The sequence below is a fragment of the Seriola lalandi genome, unplaced genomic scaffold (genome assembly GCF_002814215.2).
Source record: "Seriola lalandi dorsalis isolate HSWRI2012SDOR001 ecotype SW California unplaced genomic scaffold, Sedor1 jcf7180002054519, whole genome shotgun sequence".
NCBI classification, from domain to species: Eukaryota; Metazoa; Chordata; class Actinopteri; order Carangiformes; family Carangidae; genus Seriola; species Seriola lalandi.
In genome coordinates this window covers 1298649-1320224 of record NW_019525072.1, presented here as the reverse complement: position 1 = coordinate 1320224, position 21576 = coordinate 1298649, and the positions used below count along the sequence as shown (strand labels likewise).

At 39.0% G+C, this 21576-nt stretch overlaps 1 protein-coding gene across 2 annotated transcripts in view; it reads left to right on the top strand.

Annotated features, from left to right (window-relative positions):
• Nucleotides 1–8631: 8631 nt before the first annotated feature.
• Nucleotides 8632–21576, top strand: part of axin1 (axin 1) — a 27009-nt gene continuing 14064 nt past the window's right edge. For both annotated transcript variants that reach the window (XM_023414005.2, XM_023414003.2), the window contains exons 1-5: nucleotides 8632–8771; nucleotides 11166–12131; nucleotides 18374–18514; nucleotides 19637–19733; nucleotides 21150–21287. In XM_023414005.2, the coding sequence (XP_023269773.1) occupies nucleotides 11242–12131; nucleotides 18374–18514; nucleotides 19637–19733; nucleotides 21150–21287 (1266 nt within the window). In that variant the 5' untranslated portion in view covers nucleotides 8632–8771; nucleotides 11166–11241. The remainder of the gene's footprint in view (nucleotides 8772–11165; nucleotides 12132–18373; nucleotides 18515–19636; nucleotides 19734–21149; nucleotides 21288–21576) is intronic.

Sequence of the window (21576 nt, the reverse complement as noted above, 5' to 3'; positions counted from 1 at the left end):
AGAGAATAACACATTATCTTAAACTTACGGATGGATCAGTTTAAGAAAAATGGGAATTTGTATAAAGTCTTGCTACCTCTCCACAGACCAGCCACAGGCTAATATTAAGCCTGAGCTTAACTAAACTCAGGGTTTTCTATGAACTATAAAAAAATCCTTACTCAAAGCAGCAGTTACAAATATTTGCTGTGATAATGTACAACATACAATGTTGTTCCTGTTGTACATCTGGATAACATATCAGGCATCTTTAGTTTTTTCCATATCATTAAATTATAAGAACTTTTGAAGAGATCATCCCTTTGGCATCTTGCTGTTTTTCTTATGATCTTGCTCCTGCTTGTCTTTGGCAACCTTTTGATTATGTCCGAATATAGTTTTTGATATTTACTCAAATGCATTGTTTGTACAGATCACTGACGTTAAAACGAAGTTAAATTCTGGAAATAAAATGTGCTTAAATGCATCACAATCTAGGAAAATGCAAGTGTCAGCCAACACCGCGGATCTCTGCTGGCGCAGTGTGAGGAGAAAATTGGTCATTGTGAGGAGGGTATGCTGGATCTGACCCTGGCCACAACAAGACATGCAAGTGTGAAATCCAGTTGAAAGGTAAGCAGCTGATAAAGCTACATAACAAAGGCAATATCATCTCTCCCCCTTTCTCCAAAATGTCTTTTCATGCATCTTTCTCCTCCTTTCTTTGCATTCATCTCCTCATTCACTGGGCTGTTTTCACAACTTCATACAGCAGATGTAAGTTTTAACAAAATATCATGTTGTGACGCATTTTATTGAAAAGCCTCTGGGGCTGAAATGTGTAATGTTTAAGAATATAATTTGATTTGGCGCAACACTGCTTAATTTATGTTTCCATTTTTTTCAGTTGCTTAATATGTACAGAGCAATTAGGTGCACATCACTCATGCCTGTTGGGTACGTTACCATAGCTACAATACGATTGTGCAGACAATCATCTGGTCCTTGTTTCCTCCAATAGGGTCGCACGGCTGAAGCTGCAATATAAAGTAAAGATGCTCATCTTTCAGCAACAGACTAGTAAGAATCAGAAACAGGTTCATGAGTATGAAAAAGTATTGCAGAATGGCAGGCAGGGGACTGCGCCCAGTCATGGCGGACCACAGACACAAGATACGACGAGCCACACAGCAGGAGACGAAGGTGAGAGCATCTACCATTTTGAAATTCAACTCCTCTCATTGTTCGTTGAAAGAGTTTGGCGGAACAAAACAGTGACAGTAAACAAGATACGCCTTTACATTCAAGCTTTGAAAGCCAGAAGGGAGCAGGAGGAACAGAAAGGAAGTGTCATGTTAAATGAAATGCATTAGTTGGATGAAAGCAGACAGACAGAGTCTGCTTATACTTATAAATGTATTCGAGGCTGCTCAGGTCACATTTAGTTTCAAATCGTAAGATCAAAGAGTTCCAGCTCAGCTTTGCCTAAAAGGAAGATATTTTTTTTACGATACATATGACAGCACAGCTGCAAAAGGGGGAAAAAAAAATATCTCAAAACAGTTTTTTTTTTGTTTAAATTATCAAAATCTTTCAGAAACGAATTTACGATATTGAAAGTAGTTATACAGATGTGGCCTCAATCAAAGAGAGCTCCATATCCCATCAATCAGAACATCTGAGGAAAAGATGCGTTCAGGGACAATCATGGAAGAGCTTTGAGGCCAGGCTTGTTGAAATCAAAGGCCTGAGAGCTGAAATAATTTTTTTGCGGGCTATCCATATCATTCTGAGAAAAATAAATGTGGTCAGTTAATCTCCGGCTTGGAAAAGGACAACAGCCAATGCAGCATGTTCAAACTGCCCCCCTACTGGGCAGCCCATGAGCCTGTCGATATGGTGGTTTGATGTTGGATGGAAAATAAGAACCCCCCACAACAAACAGAGAGAGGGCTGGAACAGAGAGACTGGAACAGAGAAAGAGAGGGTAGAAAGGGAAGAACCATCGACAGATGGACTCTGTTGTGATTAAAGATGGCGGCAGTCTTTACTGCAGACTACGAAGGACTACACTCGATCCATAGAAAAGCGGTGGGAGTAGTCTGCGATTCAGCACAACAAAACCAAGAAGCACACAGTAAGGTACATCAGCAGGTATGTCTGCCTTTGAATCTCTGTGGATGAAAACTACGGTTACCAGTAACTTTCCTTTGTACTGTTTATCGTTCTATTATGTGTCTAATCGTTTTTCATGTCAGTGCCATACTGGTTTTGCTGTGTCCTCCCTCTCATCAAAACCAAAGCACATCATTTGATTTGACCAGTGAATGTGCATCCCATGGCCAGACTAGTGAAGACCCCGATAGACAGAAAGCTTAAATTAATTTGAATGTCTTCAAGCCGGCATATGTCTGACAATGTACTTTCGCCATTTGGTACGTGGATACGGATGTATGTCTTTGGTATTATGTCACCGTGGGAAATATGGGCCTTTTTAATAAGATTTTTCCCTTCTTGTGGGAATATGGCGCTCTGGGAGCTAGAATATCCAGCAAAATAAACTCTAGTCTGCAAATTGCTCAATCCTCTGTGCCTAATCCAGTCCAAGGCTTGTTAGTCATGATATATTCAGCCAGGACAAAGGACATCAGCAGGACTCCAGAATACATTCTCTGACAGTCTTTTGATATTACTCTTCATTCATCATTTTCACAACTTAAAACAAACATTGAATAGCTTTAATATTTCTGTCACACTTTTATTAAAAACCCGTTATCTAAATAACTTAAATAATCATATCAGTGGTTTTTATTTAGTCGATAAGCCCTATATATGTTTTCCATTTCTAGTTTTGAGGGCTTTGAAAGATGTCTTGTCTTGTTTGTTGTTGCTTTTGTTCTTTTTTAACTTTTAGTGAATTCTTTGAAGACAGCCAATTTAAAAAAAAAAAAGAAATAGAAATCTCTATTGTGTGGGCTCAGAATGGGAGCATTCATTTAAATGTCTTAATAGGCTTTTGTTCATCAGAGAGTCCTCAGCAGAGATAAGCCTATTTTAGCCAAGGCCTACAAGGGAATCTAAATCCACACTGACAGGTGGAACAAAAGACGACTGAAAGGACTGAATTGGGAAACATCAAGTCGTCCTCTGGTAACACTTAACTGCAGTGGGATGTTCAAGAATTTGAAAGCATTTTAAAACTTGAGAATAATGTTTAAAAGGCAGCTTTGAAATCATTCACACATTTGAGTTCATCCTTCTGTAGGAGCCGTGATTATAACAACTGTTTTGGAAAGCCACAAAATAGTGAATTAGCATTTTTCATTAATCAGAAATCACTATGAATGATGACTGAAAACATGTCTCATAAAATGTCTCATGTCTCACTGAAGGCTTTTATTAAGCGGCTTTTGCATATAGGCTTAGCTGATTTCACAAATAACACTTTCTGCTTCATATAGTCACACCTCAGTGCTGAACAGAGAAACATCTTCCATTGTTCCTCTGTCTGCTGAGCGGCTCCACTGGGCCAGTTGCTTAAGGGCTTCTTGTTTGTAGTTGTTGAAGAAGAGGAGAAAATTTTTCATTCGCTTTCCACACTCAGACGTTTCTAGCTGTTCAAGGGATTCAAATTACCAATCTTCTGGCCACAGGACTTCATTTGATATTATGATACTGGGTAAAAAGGTCTATAAAAGTCTGTTAAATTTTGAATTGTCCATTATGTAAAATTTTATTGGTGCATAGAAAGGAATAATGTACTTAGGAGAATGACCATGAATTATTTGATTACAGCTGTTGCTATACTCTTGTTTTTATAATTATACTTATGTTTACAGTCCTAAAATATTATATACACACACACTGTTTCCGATTTTTACTTGGTAGTTGGGTATGTGTACTCACTGCTGTTTCAGAAAAAAGTTATATATGATAATCCTGGCAGATTAGTGGTGTGCCCTGTACAAGATCCACAATATCCTCGGCTAGAGACGGTCAGGGACGTGTATGGATATCATGTCCTCCATGGTTAAGATCATGAGTCGTAGTTTAAGCTGTTGCATCAGTGGAGTTCAGGCGATGCTTGGTAGGCCACGAAAAAAAAAAAAGCTTCAGAAGAGATAAAACATTACAGTGTGTATCGATGTATGACATTAATGATGAAACCTTGAACAAGTCAGATGTCTCTCGACACTTTTGATTGGTCATCCAAACTTTGGGTTGTGTAGTCACATCAGTCCTCTTGAGCCACATCTGTTTTGAGGCTGTGTTTACAGTCTGTGTTGTAGTTTTCATGGCCGTCCTCTTTTGATTGACTGAGAATATGGAGCTGCTGGTCTGGTGACTTTTTCATTCATTTTACATTGCAACAAATTCTCACTTGGATGAAATCGTTTCAGCTCTTTAATTGGCTTCATCGTATTAAGTTTGGCTGATGATTCACTATGAGCCCAGACACCTGGAAGTAATGAGTGAATTAATTTTTCTCTCAAGGCTCTAAACTGCAAACAGTGGGATTTCATGAATTGTGTCTTATCAGGTGTAAAGTCTAAAGCACTTGTATTAAGTGGCATTTGTCTCCACTAGTATGTCTGTTGTATTACTTATAAAACAGAAAATGTCCTCTCATGAAAGTCAGTCATCATGGGTGCTGTTACGGGATATAAGAGGGAAGTATTTTCAATCCATTGAATAGTTATTTACAGGAAGCCACAGTTGGGAAAACTTAGTTTCAGTAGAGGGCACTACGCTGCCTTATCAGTTGCATTAAAGGTTTTTGGAGTTTGACCTTTGTTACTGCTATCATGATGAAACTTTAGCCACACTTTATACAGTAAGCTTTTTAAAATATGTTTTTATTGAAGAATATAGAGTACACTTTTTCTTAAACATAGCAGCAAATAAAATCATACAGTAGTAAGTAGCTTTTCCTCTGCTGTGTATAAAGCAAAGTTAAAAAATATTTCTTCCTTTTCAGGAACAAATGGATGGCAAAGACAAACTATTATGGCGACATTCTGCTTTGGCCAGGCATTTCCATTTCATGGAGAAGACAGTGATGTTACCATTACTGCAGACCAGTGTGTTTAATAACTGCACAATGGGATCCTCAATAAATGGACGTATTGCTGGAGGATGTGTGAGGAAGACAATGAGACTCAAGGTAAAACAGGTTCATTTGCATTTAAATCAGCATGTTCATCATCATCATCATCATCATCATGTTAACCATTAACAAAAGCACAAAATGTGCAGAGTTAGTACATGTACACACAGATGTAGACGCAAGACAGAATATTACAAAGAAGTGAAAAAACCACTAAACTAAAATTCTTTTGTTTGTCTTTAGCGTTCAGTCCCTTTGCTAGTTAAATACAGTAACGCCTTCTTCATCACTTACAGCAATGCAGTTGGTCTATTGATGGTGACACAGTGACACCCAGTTTGACTCTCGAAAATAATTGTTCAGTGAGAAGAATCTCCTGCCAGTGCTGCTTAAATAAGTAATGCACTTAAACGTCTGGGTACCAATTCGGAATTGGTGAAATGTTGTTTGCCCAATGACAATTTGAATGTGACATTGAAGCAAAAACTTTCTTAAAGAAATGTTACCAGACCTGATTTTTTCTTTCTTGAAAATTAAATAGACTTTGCACAGTTTCAATCGACCTCATGTGAAACAATGTTATGGCTTGTATGTTTCACCAGAGTACAGGGTTGTGAATAAGACCGAGAGGCTATGTATCTATCATAAAACAACAGACTGAGTTCATCTGCAAACTGTAAACAGTTTGGCCTCTGGCAAATACTTGGTTCTGAGTCTCTTTTTTCATAGTTAAACTTTTCATGGTTACTTGTAGGGCTGCAACTGACATTCTTTTCATTACCAATGAATCTGTAGATTAATCTGTCAATTAGTCAATCATTTTTTTGACTATAAAATTTTGGCATTCTTTAATAAAAAATGACTCAAAACAATTAATCAATTGTCATGACTAGAAGTCATGGATGATGCTGGGATATGTTTTAGAGGGCCGACACATCTTCAGTTTGAGGTTGTGACACATTGACAAGATTCTGGTGTAAAAAATCCTGACTTTTGACATCCGTGTTGTGAGAACACTGAACCGTTATTGGAAATAACAACGATATTAAAGAATAATATTGATACAGTAGATGGACGGTGAAAATAATTGATGCTCTAAAGAAAAACGGAGTGGTTGAGTGTCAGGATACTTTAATTGTTGCTGCCCAAAATCAATTTTGCCCTGAGGAAGCTGCAGTGTGTTGGGTCTTTTCCATCTTTAATGTTGCTGGCATGAATATTGTAAGCACTGTGTACATTTCACACTTTAACAGGTTTCTAGATTTGAGCAAGCAATTCAGGTGATATGATAAGACAGAGTGTGAAATGTATATTCCTGTTCATTCTGGTGCTCTTAAATGGTTTGGTGTAATTATGTGATCAAATATGTTTATGCTTTTATGATGTTCCATCGGCCTTTCATCTTAGACTCAGTAAAACCGCGTGACTGCTCAGTGATTGCCTGGTATGAAAGCGCAGAAACTGACAACAGCCTGTATTGCTGTGTTTGGTCTACCCCATAGTCTTTGTACTTTAAAGTCATAAAGTAATGACACAGTCAAATGTGTGTAATGGCGCCGGTAAACTGTAGTAAAATGTTCAGTTGAACTGAAACATTGCCGCATTTAATTCCCTGCTTAAAAGCATCAGTGCTAGTTGTTACAACATATAACGGCATATTATTATAGTTCTGTGTAACCACTTTGTGACTTATTCTCAGGAAGAGCCGTCAAAATAAAGATACATTTTTTTTCTAATTTTGCAAGATGGCATGTTTATGGCTGTTTCTAACAGTGTAGTGTTTATACAGTAGAGATATGTCACTGCTTTGTTTGGTTTTCACCATAGATGTATTGGTTTTACTCATAAACATGCCAAAACATGAGCTTGGAAAGATATCATTCAAATGTACTGCTGGCTAGTTGTTCATTTGGTGTTGAAGTAAAATATCATAACTCATAAACTCGGGTATCATGGAGTTTCTCTAATTTTATCACAGGTATTTACTGCCTGTCTGCTGTTGTAGTGAAACTTCCTGGTGGTAAAATTTATCACAAAGGCTGCCTGAAGGCGCGTCTACCAAAGAAAGTACAACTTGTACCATGGTAAGCTGATCAAAGCATCTTCAGTAAAGTAATCAGTGAAGTCATTTAGTGGTATCTTTGGCTGGAATGAAACATGCAGACTTTCTGCCTCCAGAGCACATTGTTGTCCAACCTGCTCTATAAACACTTTTCACCTTGTAATGATGTTGCACTTGCAACAGTCAGATATGCTTTATATGGGGTATTCCTATTGTTTGCTAGTGGTGGAAAAAGGACTAAGATCTTTTAAAATAAAAGTAACAATACCACAAAGAAAAATATTGCATTACAAGTAATAGTCCTGCATTCAAAGTCTTACCTAAGTAAAAATTAAACAAATATTGGTGGCAAAATGTACCGAAAGTAACATAAGTAAAAGTACTTGTTATGTAAACATCATTAGAATAATATCACCAGTTCTCTGACATGTAGATGTAAGCAGCATTTATTGTTGTCTTTAATGTTGTCAAGCTGGAGCTGATTTTAACACATTTTACTTTTGAGTAATTCAGACTATAACAGCAGTGGCTACAGAACAATATTTCTTTGTGAAATGCAGTGGAGTAGAAGTTTAAAGTAGCATAAAATGGACAGTCAAACAAAGTACAAGTACCTCAAAACTGTACTTGAGTAGAGAATGGTAAATGTATTAGGTGACATCCCATCACTGTTATTTACACTGTAAATGTAAATGTAAGCTATGATCACAGCTTTTCCATTACAGACCTTTAAATGAAAGGAGTACTCCACCAATTTTACATGTGTTACACATAAATCCAGTACCTGTTATGATGAATACTACTTAATATGTAAAAAAAAAAAAAAAAAAAAAAACTTGTTTAAGACAATACATTTATAATAAAAATCCTGCATCACAAACTGGGGAAAGGCTTTTTAAAGACATGAAGATTTCCCAGGCTGATAAAGTCTAATGAAAGATGTTAAAGAGTTGTATTATGGGAAATGTAGGATAAATCATCCCTGGAACTTGATCCATACTATGAATTTTGAAAAAAATCAGGGGTCAGCCTCTGCTGTATCAATTTTGTCCTGTAAGTTAATGGAAACACAATACTAAATAGCTGGAGTATTCCTTTAATCTTATGTGGGCTGTAAATCAGACATGATCAATAACCTAATTTGCATTAGCACACCCATCTTTATCATTTATACACAGCGTCTTCACCCAATTGAGATTAATGGATTGAATTAGGTTTTTTTTTGGTTGTGATATATCATGTAGGAGTTTGAATGCTGACCATATATGTCTGTGGATTGTAAATTCAAAAAGCATGTAAGGGAATGGCAAGCTATTTTTCAAGATATTCATTTTAATACTTAAGAGACAGGGACAAGAAAAAAAAAAAATCAGTGTACCACATGTACCAAACCTAAACACTGGTAATTTGTGTAGTGAACGGGCGAGGCGCTGTGCCTGCCTCATCTGCTGTGTAGCCTGAGCTCCGCACAGACAGTGAGAGACAGCCATGGAAAGGTGGAGAGCGGACTGTTTTCTTTGTTATTTTTAAAGTCTTGCAGTTCGCAACTATGACACTGTTCGCCGTGACTTGTGCCGGTCCAAATGCCCGATGCACTCGAAAGCAGCAAGAAGATTTTCACCGGTTAAGTATATGTCACTTTTTTTCCTCCTCCTCCCCTCAGCTCAGAGATTGGGATTGCGGTAGTCGGGAGATATGTGCCATCGCTTTGCTGGTTCTAAGTCTATTCGGAAATTGATGTGGGATTCCCTCTGTGTCCTCTGACGGTAGGGGAGAGGTTTGCGGTCGTCATGTTATTCGCTTAGTTTAGCGGTAGTTAGCGGATACAGCACAGATACTGAAAAAGGTGACTAGTGTGACAAAGTTGTGCACTTGTCGGTCAGCTACAGAAAGGCCTCTCTCTCTCTCTCGCTCTCTCTCTCTCTCTCTCTCTCTCTCTCTCTCTCTCTCTCTCTCTCTCTCTCTCTCTCTCTCTCTCTCTCTCTCTCTCTCTCTCTCTATCTATGTGTGTGTGTGTGTGTGTACGGAGTTTGTTTCTGGCTCCCCTCCCCCACTCGCCGCTGCTGTTCTGCTCATTCTGGAGAGGCCAAGACATGAATGTGATGAGAGGCTCACTTCAAAAGGAACAAAATGATTCTGTTTGAGTAAAAAAAAAAAAAAAAAAAAAACTGAACTCGGCTGTGACCGGCGGAAATCACGCCTGGACCTCTCTGAATATTCCTGTCAAGCCACACACCTGTGACCGCAGAACCGTTCGTCTAAATATTAATGCGCTAACCGAACATCTCTCGCGCCGATGCATCATCTTTACATACAGGTATCGAGGAGCTAGTTTGACCAGATGATTAATGTCATATCATTGTAACTCCAGCATGGTTAAACTAGGCATGAGATGTGCTTGTGTTAACATTTTTATCGTTATCATTTTCAGTCCCGCATACCTGGGCCTTCTGCACAGTGCACGTGCTGCTCACACTTAAGGATTGTGCAGAAAATAACACTGTTGGCAGTTTTGTCTGTGCTCTCTTTGTGCAATCAGTAAAAATGATTAGTATGTGTATTGGACAAGACAGAGAGTGGGTGTGCCCTAAAGGGAATGATGTGATGCTAACCATTAAAAAAAAATATTTTTTGTGAAATCACAGATACAGTAAAGCTGGCCTTTTTTAAATTATTAACCTACTTTTTTTTTTCAAGATTTATTTCTAATCCCCAAACCATTAGAGTCAACTGTGCACAGAGCTATGAATAGGATAGTAATTTAGATTGAAGTCAAGGCAATTCATGTAAAATTTCTTTTAATTAGCCATTTACTCAGAGACTTTTTGTTTTGATTGGTCTGAGCCTTTACTGTTCACCATGATTTTGTCCTGTCCACAGCTGTCAAGAAGGAGATTTGCACTAAAATGGTTATAAACTCTATTGGAAAATCTTAAATATAAGCAGTATTTACAGTCCGCATATGTGGACTACTGTGTCATTGCTCAGCAAGACAGCGCAGGGACAATATGTGAGAACCTGGACGTGTCCTAGAGCAAGACATTCACTCCCTAAAATCATTGCATATGCTATTCTGCAGCCGACCTTTCACTGTGATAGCAGAGGAAGGACACAAGTAGAGGATATGACACAAGGATCAATAAAGTATCATTTACTGTGCTGCTCATATCAGTTCATAGAGACATGAAGGCTGCTTCCTTATTGAGTTTATAAACCTCAAGTGAATTTATCACTGTGATGATACACTAATGCTAATCTGGATGTAACTGGAGTAGCTGTGTAAAGTAATGATATGCTTGTGCATATAAATCAGTAGGATATTACTGGATACTCCATTAACACTGCACCATATTCATCCTACTGCCTAGTAGAAAGCTGCCTCTAGACTATCAAACCACATTAAAAGCCTTATGATTTCACTGTTAAATTTCTGCTCAGGTTTTCAGATGCCGTGCCGAATCAGTGGCCACAGGTGCCAAGTGCATGAACGTTTCTTCAGTTTATTCTTGTACTGTCGCTTTGTGAGTTATTTTGTTATTATGAAATGTCATAACACAGCTCACATTACCAGCCATACCATACTGAATGAACCAGAAGCTATGTTCTGGATTCAAAGTCTTACAGTAGCTTGTCTCACATTTTCAAATCCTCTGGATTTCTGCAGAATTTGCATACATTTTAATGTTCAGCTGGAAATTGGCCACATGATGAGTTTTTCATGAAAACCTGATAAAGATGCATACTGTGCAGAATTCTAAAAATTCCCCACGAGGTAACAGTCCTCTGCTAACCGGGCGTACGGCACATAATCGATCAACTTTTTTGTCGGCACTAGATGTTCATTTGAATTCACATGCACTTGGTTTCAATACATTGCTGCATAGACTTTTTTGCCATTCATTTCAGAATAAGTATTAATATATCTTATAATAGTAGTTTCCTGTCAAGACTATCAATAGTCTGCCTTTCAGTGATGTGATGAAGCTGCGTCTCATTGTATATTTTTCCTCCTTGCAGGAGTTTTTTTGCAGTGGCATAAGTAGAAGTCTGGATCTAATAATTGTGCAGTGTGGGCTCTACGGGGACGTGGTTTATGGATGCTGGGACTATGAGCATAAGCGACAAAAGGGGCTACTTAGCAGACCTGGGAGGCAGCTTCACTGAGGATGCTCCCAGACCTCCAGTCCCAGGGGAAGAAGGCGAGCTGGTGTGCAGTGATGGACGGCAAAGCAGCAACCTTGGCTTCTCTTCAAAGAGTGAGAGCCTCAAATGTGAGGCGTCTGTGGCTACACCCAGGCGACCTGACTTGGACCTGGGTTATGAGCCGGAGGGCAGTGCCTCTCCGACACCGCCCTACCTAAAGTGGGCCGAATCGCTACACTCCCTCCTGGATGACCAGGATGGCATCCATCTGTTCAGGACGTTCCTCAAGCAGGAGGAGTGTGCAGACATGTTGGACTTCTGGTTTGCGTGCAGTGGCTTCCGCAAACTTGAAGCCAACGAGGGTAACGAGGAGAAGAAGGTTAAACTTGCAAAAGCTATCTATAAGAAATACATCTTGGACAACAATGGAATTGTTTCCAGACAGATCAAACCGGCTACCAAGTCCTTCATCAAAGACTGTGTGATGAAGCTTCACATTGATCCTGCAATGTTTGACCAGGCTCAGACTGAGATACAGACTATGATGGAGGAAAACAGCTACCCTTTATTCCTTAAGTCTGACATTTATTTGGAATATACGCGGACAGGAGGAGAGAGCCCTAAGCTGTACAGTGATCAGAGCTCTGGGAATGGAAAAGGACTGTCGGGTTATTTACCGACTTTAAATGAAGATGAGGAATGGAGATGTGACCATGAGTCAGAGGAGCAGCCAGAGTGTGACCCCACACCGAGCAACCGGCTTACTCAGAAGCTGCTAATGGAGACGGCACCACAGCGAGTTGCCAACAGTGCGAGATTCCAGGACAGTCACGAGTACAGGTAAATCCTCCCAGTAATCTAGAAAGCTTCACTTCAGCTCTAACTACACAGCTTTTCACTGCAAACGGCTGAACTAGAAATAAACCTGAAACCCCACACCACCATGAGCACTGCCTCAAGTTTGAAAAGAAAACAGAGTGTAGCACAAGAGACAGCTGAGATAAGAGGAAGATGGTACGTGAGGTGAATCTTAAGTTGACTTGGTGTTAGAAGGCTGAAGAAGTGTTCTTTGTTTTTCTTGTTTGCGAAATAATGTGTTTTCCCATTGGACAGGGTTTTGTAGTGAAAGAGCTCAACACTATTTTGTTTCAAGAGGAGCTTTCTGTAATCTTTGCCCTTCTCTTCCTCTTAATATTAAGTCTGAATTTTTGTTTCTGAAACAGTTTCTGTAATGAAATGGCCAGCTCCCTTTTTATATTTTTTTATCCACATCATGATATTATCTTAAATGCACATTTGCTGTGAACTTCCTGATGTACTTTTTAAAAGACGATGTGCCCTTTAAAGGTAGACCCATTTTTTTATGGTCTTTTGCATCAGAATCAATATGAAAGCATTGTTTTACTTTCATTTTCTAACCCTCAACTGACAAAAACACTGGTAGTTTAGAAAGTTAGTGATTACTTTGGACTTTTTTGCTGCAGTGCAGTGGTTGAATGTGTTGGCCAGCAATGTTTGTGCAAAGGCAGCGTTCAATCTGTGGCGTCTCTGCTTTGAAATGCTTTTCATTTTCAGCATGTTCCGTCAAAGTAAATTCACCCAGATGTTGATATAATTTCTGCAGTGCCAAATCTGCTGGTGCCTGCTGATTGATGCTGAGAAACATTAATGTTTTGTCATTACAATGTGCCTGTAAAGGCGTAATTAGAGGGCTGTACCAGGATTTAAATTCAATGTTCAGTTGTTTTGTTTGATCCAGTGCCAGTTATCCTGGACAGAATATTGATGTTAACTTTGTTAATTGCAGCCACTCAGCTGAATGACCAGCATCTCTCCTGCTCCTTGCCTGTTTCTCGTCCTGTGATGACCGAGTTGTCTGCATTTTGTGGCTCTTTGTGATTCTGGCAGATCCAGTTAAACTATCTTTACCAGCCACAGCAGCATGTGGTTGGTTTTGTTTTCACCTTGTGCGTTTGTGTGTGTGTCATCATGGCAAAATATTCGTGTTGTATAGGGGGAACTCCCACAGAGGCGGCTTTGAGTTCTTTGGCAGGTGATTATATGTCTGTGGGTGGATTTTTGTCACCACTATAGCGTCACACCTGTTCAAGATAGAGTCACGAAACCTTACGGGTGTGCAATTGAGATCCAATTGAATGTTCAAAGATGGGCATGGTCACACCTCTGAGTATGTAATAATATAATTATAATGTAGTGATGACTACTGAGTAGTCATGTTGGAATGTCAACATGTTGACAGCTGTCGCAGCTGGTTTTAGCCTAATGTTGGTCCTTTGCAAAATTTACACCGATGCTGACTTTGACATGACAGATTAATTGAAGTGATGAGTAATTTAGTCTAAACACACCCTTCTTTTTCACTCTGACGGAGGAATTGAAAATAATTACGTTACATTACGTTCATATATTCACACATGGGTATATCCTACAATGTAAACATTACACTTACTTCCTGTATTTATTCTGTTCAGTTGATTCATCAGAGCAGCTACATGTTATCATACACCGCCAATATATTTGAATGTCTCCATGGGACAGGTGGTTAAGAAGAACAAAACCTACTTAAATTATGTAACTCAAATAGAAGGATTTCGTCATGTTGACAAAAGGTCATTCTTAACCAGTTATTGACCAGTTGAACTAGTTGAACAGAACTTTTAATTTGTCCTCTTGTCTTTTCGTTAAGTAGTTTCGTCTCATGTCTCATAGATTGCATGTAAAGGGATGTCTGACAGTGCTGCCCATGTGTGATTGAAAACTTTGATACGAATATTGATCTACACTGGTTATAATTGTACATCATAATTTTCCACAAAGAATAATCCTGTAATTTAGTTCTACTGGCTATGTTTGAAAGATCACAACCTTCAAATGTGCAGCTTGCACCATCTGACAAAAATATACAGATGATAGAAACATGGTGAGATGCAAAGAGGAAAAGAAAGTGTCAACAGCATTGGTTTCATGGAAGACATTTCGACACAGGTTTAAATAATAAAAGTAGCGATGTTTAAAATTCCTTGAAGGAGCTATTAGTAAGTTTTGCTATCGCTGCATAGTCAGCATTAGCATCATTAGCTGTTTACTTGCCAGTCTAGATGAAACGTGAGTTCAGCCTAAAACATTTTTTCCTTTACTCACCAAGAGATGTCTCCAGTGGAATCTACTGGTTAGCTTCTGGTCTGTTACGGGGCATTTGAATATTGATATTTTTTGCTTTGAATCTGTCTATTGCACAGCAGCCAGTAGGATGACAGGAAAGGAGAGTTGCTGTTTAATGCTTTAAGACTCTGAGTAATCATACTGTGTAGACTTTACTCAACATACTCGTGTTCCTTCAGCATAAGAAATTGAAATGATGATAAATGAAAAGTGGCATTAGGAACTTGCTACAATCATCATCAAATGAAATCATAAGTAACTGCTCGCTGCCACAACTTAAATTATGTCACTGCTGATTTAAACTTGTAGAACTTCTTATATATAATGAGGTTACATCTCCAATTGAGGATTATGGTTGCCCGCAGTAAATAAAAAAACATCCAGCAACAACATGTTAGGTGTCATCTTTCTGAGGTCAGTGGTTAGTAAATCCAGCGAGGAAATTGAAGACCCACCAACATGATCACAGATATTGTTTCGTTTACAGCAATGTTGTTCCACAGCAGAAAAATCATATTGTGTTTGACCTCTGCTGCTGCGGCACCAGAGGATGGACAGGGATTCACACAAGCCGATAGATAGACGATACTTTCCAGTGCTCCCAGGCAGTGGAGGCAAAAAAAAAAAAATCCTGATTACAGTTTAACCAGTGCAAGTGTCATGACACAACTAGAATCAGACCTGCAATCGACTGGGCAGATGCAGCTGATGTCTTTCCTTTTCTGCCTATTTCTATGGTGTAGTCTTGTTGTGGCTCATCGTCATCATTCTCCTGTGTTTGCATGCAGCTTTTCTGGTTGAGTCAAATACTTCTTTAGTGCGAGAACGATTTGTTAAAAGAAAAAAAAAAAAAAAAAACCTAACCAAAGGCAGTTTTGTTGGAGTTCGATGTTTGCTTGAAATCTCCACAAAAATATAAGAGAAAAAGAAAAAGTTGAGACAACTAAGCACCACAGGCATTTCAGCCATTTGAGTTTATTTTCTCATCATTATTTCAGCGATGAAACATTTTGCTGGAATTACAGAAAGACACGCTTCATTTTTAAACAGCTTTTCATCCTCAGCCTTTGGGTTTTTATGAAACTAAATTTTACATCACTTGTGTCTGATCTCTACAGAGACAGGCAACAAAAGACATTAAACAGTCTTTCAGATCAACTTTTTTAAAAAAAAAACAAATGACTTGAAAGAGAATGACCTGTACATTCATTAATGTTTAGGAAGCTTTTTTTGAAATTTGAACATGTCTGTTTTGTTCTCATTCAAGTGAAATGTATACTTCAAAGGCAAGACTTCATTGTCTTTGTAATATTAATAAAAGTTGTTGTTGCCTGTGAGTGATCTGATGAGGGTCTGCATGCCAGACTAAAGTTGACATTTTTATGTGCCATGTTAAAGGAAAAGCTCTGTATTCGGTTAATAAGTATATTGAGTTTGGAGTCAGACCTTTTTGTTTGAGAAAATTAAATAATGCGTTTTCTTTTTTTATTATGAGATTTTTGGCTTTTGCATGTAGTTGACACGAAAGAGAGGCAGGTTGGGTAGAGGAAGGAGAGAGAAAGGAATAGCACGAGGAAGTTGTGATTACATGGCAGGCAGCTCAGGACACCGCGGTCGACTATGCTCTCAAAAATGAAATGTATGTTTGACAAAAACCTAAAACAACTGAAATTCTTTACATTGTGAGTTGAACAATTAAAACCTGCACAGATGTGGCCAACACAATACAGTATGACTACACTGTAGATGTTAAATATGTCCTGAAAGAATTACTTCAGAGTTTATTGAGGGATTTTTTTTTTTTCTTCTTCAATAATCAGGTGTCCACGTGAACGTTGAAACAGTTTTTGGTTGCTGTTTTCATTCCTCCTGTCCATACTGACCGTTAAGAGATATCCCAACATGCTTCCATTGTAAGTGATGGGGGACATAATCAACAGTATACATTCTGTGCATTAAAATATGAGGCCTTAGCAGTCTGAGTTAATCAAATAAAGTTAATACATTTACAGCGTTTTTAGTAGAGAATTCATTCTCATTTTCCCAGATAGAGTTGATTTGCTGAGCAGCAGCTAAGTTACAGTCATACAAAGACGAAACCTTGTGCCGCAAACAGTGTAGCACTTTAACACAATAGGTTTTTCAATAAATTATTTCTGTATAGCTCGTGCCGTGCCGTATTCTAACTGGTATTTTGCCTTTATGACCCTCTAGCTGCTCATGGTCATGATAGTTTGGAGAGAAAGAAAAAGGAGGATTACTAATATAGATTTTGGGAGCATTTTCTCAAAACAAAAAGCAATAAATGGAGAGTGTACAAGGAATAATACTGTATGGCCCTGCCTGGAAAGCTAATGCACTTATGCTGTCCTAATTATGTACAACCTGGAATTTTTAGAGCTTTATTCTTTTAATAAGATAGTTTAACTAACATTTTTTTTTTTTTTTTTTTTTGAGTGTGATCCAATGCAACAAAGAGATAAGTGAACCAGAAACATGATGTAGAACCAGATCAGGAAAACATTGAACCAAGTGAAGGTCGAATGATTTTACACAACTACTGAAACTCCTGAGATGCTGTTATCATTTATTTTGTGGTTATGAGAAGTTATTGTTCTCATTAATTGTCGGGGAACTGTGAGCAGTGTTGCAGGACAGCACTGCTCTAAGAATCATGTCGAGTGTCGTGCGTCAAATAACAGATTGCCTTATGGCGACTTTTCAGTCTTTTCCTTGTCATTTCCTTTTGTTTCTCATTATCAGAAACGCTGCCACATACAGTCACAACTTTGAAAATCCGCAGACTGCATTTTGTTTTTTTGTTTTTTTTTTATTCATTCCAACTCTTCACCAACCCTCCACAGAAATTATTCATTGTTGTTGCACATAGATGCTAATGAAAATCAGTTGGTCACAAAGGTTTCATTTTGAACTCTGTGTGCTTCTGCATTCCAAACAGGGAGAACGCTTGGGATAAATGCTTCAGGGAATTGCAATTTGAATTAAGAAAAAAAAAAAAAGATGATGCCTAACATCTATAATTCATGTGTGCAGAGCCCTGTAAGAAATGTGTTCAGCAAAGTCAATGACTGAGAATATAAATGGTGTCAAATGAAGTTTGTGTGCATCATGATGAGGATGGATGTTATTTTTTATACTCTGGTATTGAATTTGGTGCGTGTACAAGGTGAGGTTGACCAGATGCAGGACAGGGAGTATCGGGGGGCTGACAACCGTATTCATTACATGTTCATCAGAATACCTATTTGCCTGTGCCGTGGTTAGATTCGTTCGGAGTGTACTGCCTGCCTAGTGCTTACCATCGCCCAAGAATATTGGTGATTTCCATGGCATCCTGTAAACTAAGCATACATGTTACATACATGCTGTAGTTTTCACGCTTCCAGCTCTTAAATGTAAAAGATTGAATGCTTTTCTTTGTCATAAATGAGAATAAATAGAATATCTATAACAAAGAAGACATTTGATGCCAGCACCTTGGAATGTAGTAAATTATAAAGGACATTTTTTACTATTTTTTGGTGTCCTGTAGACAAAAAGATTAATCAATTGATCATTAGATAATAATCATTAGTTGCAGCCCTACTTGCATCGGCTCCCTCGTAGTTTTCTGACCAAACCAGAAAGAACAGGAGTGGAAAAGACATAATCTTGTGGTACAGTGATGAACATATCTGCACAGATTTTCTATTAGAGTAACCGTTCATGATGAAGCAACACTGTATGTTCTTAATTTAGGATTCTACTTTAGAGCTCTGTACTGTCTTTATAAATGTGTTCTTACGAACACGTCTATCACGTCATGGTCCATTTGGGTAATTGAGTTTATATTTCTCAGCACTTCCTGTATTTCTTCTTTTTTTTTTTTTTTTTTCCAGGCATGCACCATGTCGGGAGCCCATCAACCCGTACTACGTCAACACCGGCTATGCTATGGCTCCCGCCACCAGCGCCAACGATAGCGAGCAGCAGAGTATGTCCAGCGACGCAGACACAATTTCCCTCACCGACAGCAGTGTGTATGTATTTTCTCATTGCACACACACACACACACACACACACACTAACACACACTCACATATGTACAACACTTTTCATGCATAACGCTGTAACACTAGGTCATAAAGGCTATGTCAGGCTGGAGCACCAGAGCATTAACATCAAAAAGAAAGACAGGACCCAAGTCTTTACTAAGTATTCCCAGTTGTTATTTAAAAGGACGGCATGTTGTATAAGTTTGCATCTCTGGAAGACAGAAATAAAGGTTTAATTGGCTTCGACCCTGTGCTCAAACTTTACAGCAAGAGCAGCAACTAAAGTCCCATCTGCTCATTAGCCATACCAGTAAAAGCTGTTAGAATTGATCTGTAATGCTAATTAAGAATCCTAAAAACACTCTTGTAGCAGACATTAAACCACGTCTGATAGAATGTATTTAAATGGAAATCCTAACCTACTGACCTCTTTTGAAAACATGAGACAAGAGCAAATTTTAGACGTTTCCAAATGATTATTTATAGTCGTAGTTCTTAATTTGCAGCAAACAAAGCAAATGATTTTTCTCTTTCACAGACAACTTTGTTAGTCTGCAAGCAGGAGAGCTAAAGGCAACGTATTCTAACCGTATGGGATAACTTGAAGCGGGACTTGTTTTTCAGTTGCCAGGCGTGAAACCAGGCATGTGCTGGTGAAAGAAGATTTGAAAAAAAAAAATAAATAAATAAATAAAATAAAATGTTTTAAAGGTGCAGAGATGGCACAGGCGAATAAAGCCAAAGAAACTTCAAAGCTTGCACAACTGGACAAAAAATGTTTTTGAAGCTGAATGGATTAGAGGCTGTTATCAGCTAATTGGTCCAGAGCTTCCAGCACAGGAGAGTGTAAAACCCAGCATGGCCAATACCACATGGAATTACAGACTTGTGGACGTGTTAACATGTAACTGTAATCTGCCAGACCACTTGTGGTGTAGGAGGGACACAATAAGCCGGTGAGAATACCTGTCCCGCACTGATTAATCAAGACTTACCAGGTGTTTCGTTTTTAGGAAATAATGCAGTGAAAAGCGTTCAACTTCAAAGCTGCCTGTGTTGTTTATTCATGAGGATGTTTTCTGAAAATGTCTTTGTTGTTCATTTTAGAGATGGGGTACCACCCCACAGATACCGCAGACAGCATCGCCGGGAGATGCACGAAAGTGCCAAAGCAAATGGGCGAGTGCCACTACCTCATATACCAGTGAGTTATTCATGGGTTATTTCCCTTTTCCTCTCACTTTCTGCCTCTACACCTCTCTCGCTCTTTAACTGTCTGTCTCTGCCTTATTTTCCTTCGCTTCCACCATCGGAGATGTGCATATTTAGGCTCTGCTGTGTCGCAGGGTCTGTGATGGAGTGTAAGAATAGCTGATGGTGAAAGAGAAGGCTGTCTAAATGCAGCTTGATGCTTTCATAAGCTGTGTGTGCTGAAGCCTAGCAGACATGAATCCTCCCCTGTGACAGCCTGATGCCTCCCTTTGCAGCTTAGGCTGTCTCTTGGTAGGAAAACCCCGGCCCTAATTAGGCCGCGGAGTAAAGAGTCAAATTAAAACTCCACACGTAGCATCCTATTAGGATGCATGAATTGGCTGTATAGTAGAGTACAAATCCCCAAAGCATAACTCTAACGTTGCCCTGCCCCAACAAATTAATCATGACTGCACTTCAGTGGCAATAAGAAGATTGATGAGGCTTTTAGGTCGCCTTCTTTTAATGTCACTTTGTTTTTCACGATTGCAGCACAGTAACTCGTGCTATCAGGAGAGGAAACAAATATCACCCATGCCCTTAGTAACGAGATTATGTGTGTCATTTCAAATTACACTTCATTTATTATCCTCCCATCTTTAGAACAAAAAAGTCAGTGTCAAATCTAGGTTTAATTCTTCTTGCTGCAGACTCCCGTATCAAATGGATATACAGTGGAAACGGCTTATAGTGATCAGGTTACAATGAACAACTGCTCATATGGATCTAAAAGCTTGGGACAGAATCATTCCTATACAGATACGGTTTAAATAATTCATTTATGATAATCAAGTAGTCTGCTTACACTGCTCATTTGGGGTTTTTACACACATGAAAACATATGAAGAAAAAAAAAAAACTGTTATCTCATGCTTTAATTTATTAGTATGAATTGTTTGTACTGCTGGTGTGTAACCCACGTCCATGTGATATCTTCACCACCGGGCTCAGTGACCCTCCTGCTCCCGCTCTGCTGGTGTTTTGGGACTTTTTTTTTTTTTTTTTCCACAGTGTGTAATTATCGTCCCCACTCTCTCACAGCTGCAGGTGTGTTACGTGAGTGGAGTGTAATGTTTGGAGCAGGAGAAGGCCACGGCTCAGTTTATGATGTCTTGTTTCATTGCTTTATATTCATGTAATAAATATACAAATATCAAAGTAGATGGTAATCTGCAGGAGAAAAGAAAGAGAAATACTATTACTAGTTATGGTATGGCTTTGATGGTAAGTTTCGCTCCAAGCTGTGTCTCAAAATCACACACAGGAGGTACGGGAATGACGGGATGTAAAGAGTCAGGGCGGTAGAACTGTACAGAACTGCAGCGGTGGCAGAAACACACTTACAGTATGACATCTCCCCCCCCCCTAGCGCACAAACCGGATTCCAAAGGACATTCATGTGGAGCCAGAGAGGTTTGCTGCAGAGCTGATCAGCAGACTGGAGGGCGTGCTGAGGGAGAGGGAGGCTCAAGAGAAGCTAGAGGAGCGACTGAAGAGAGTCCGACTGGTATGTTCACTGTTTAAAGCACAACCGGGGCTGATGTTCTGTTAATTTAGGTAAACACGTGGTTACAAGAGTCGCAGCAAGAGGTTCACAGAGGAGAGCAGTGTCTGTAGGCTGAGTGACCTCCTCTCCGGGAACAGGAAGGGACATGTATGTTTTTTCTGCTTGGGGTTTCCTCATCTTTTTACTCAGTAAAGTTATACATTCAAATCAAGTTAGGATTTGAATGTTACTGTTACCTTTGGTTAACTTTGGTGATACCAGCTGAATAATATTAGTGGGCGGGGGGGGG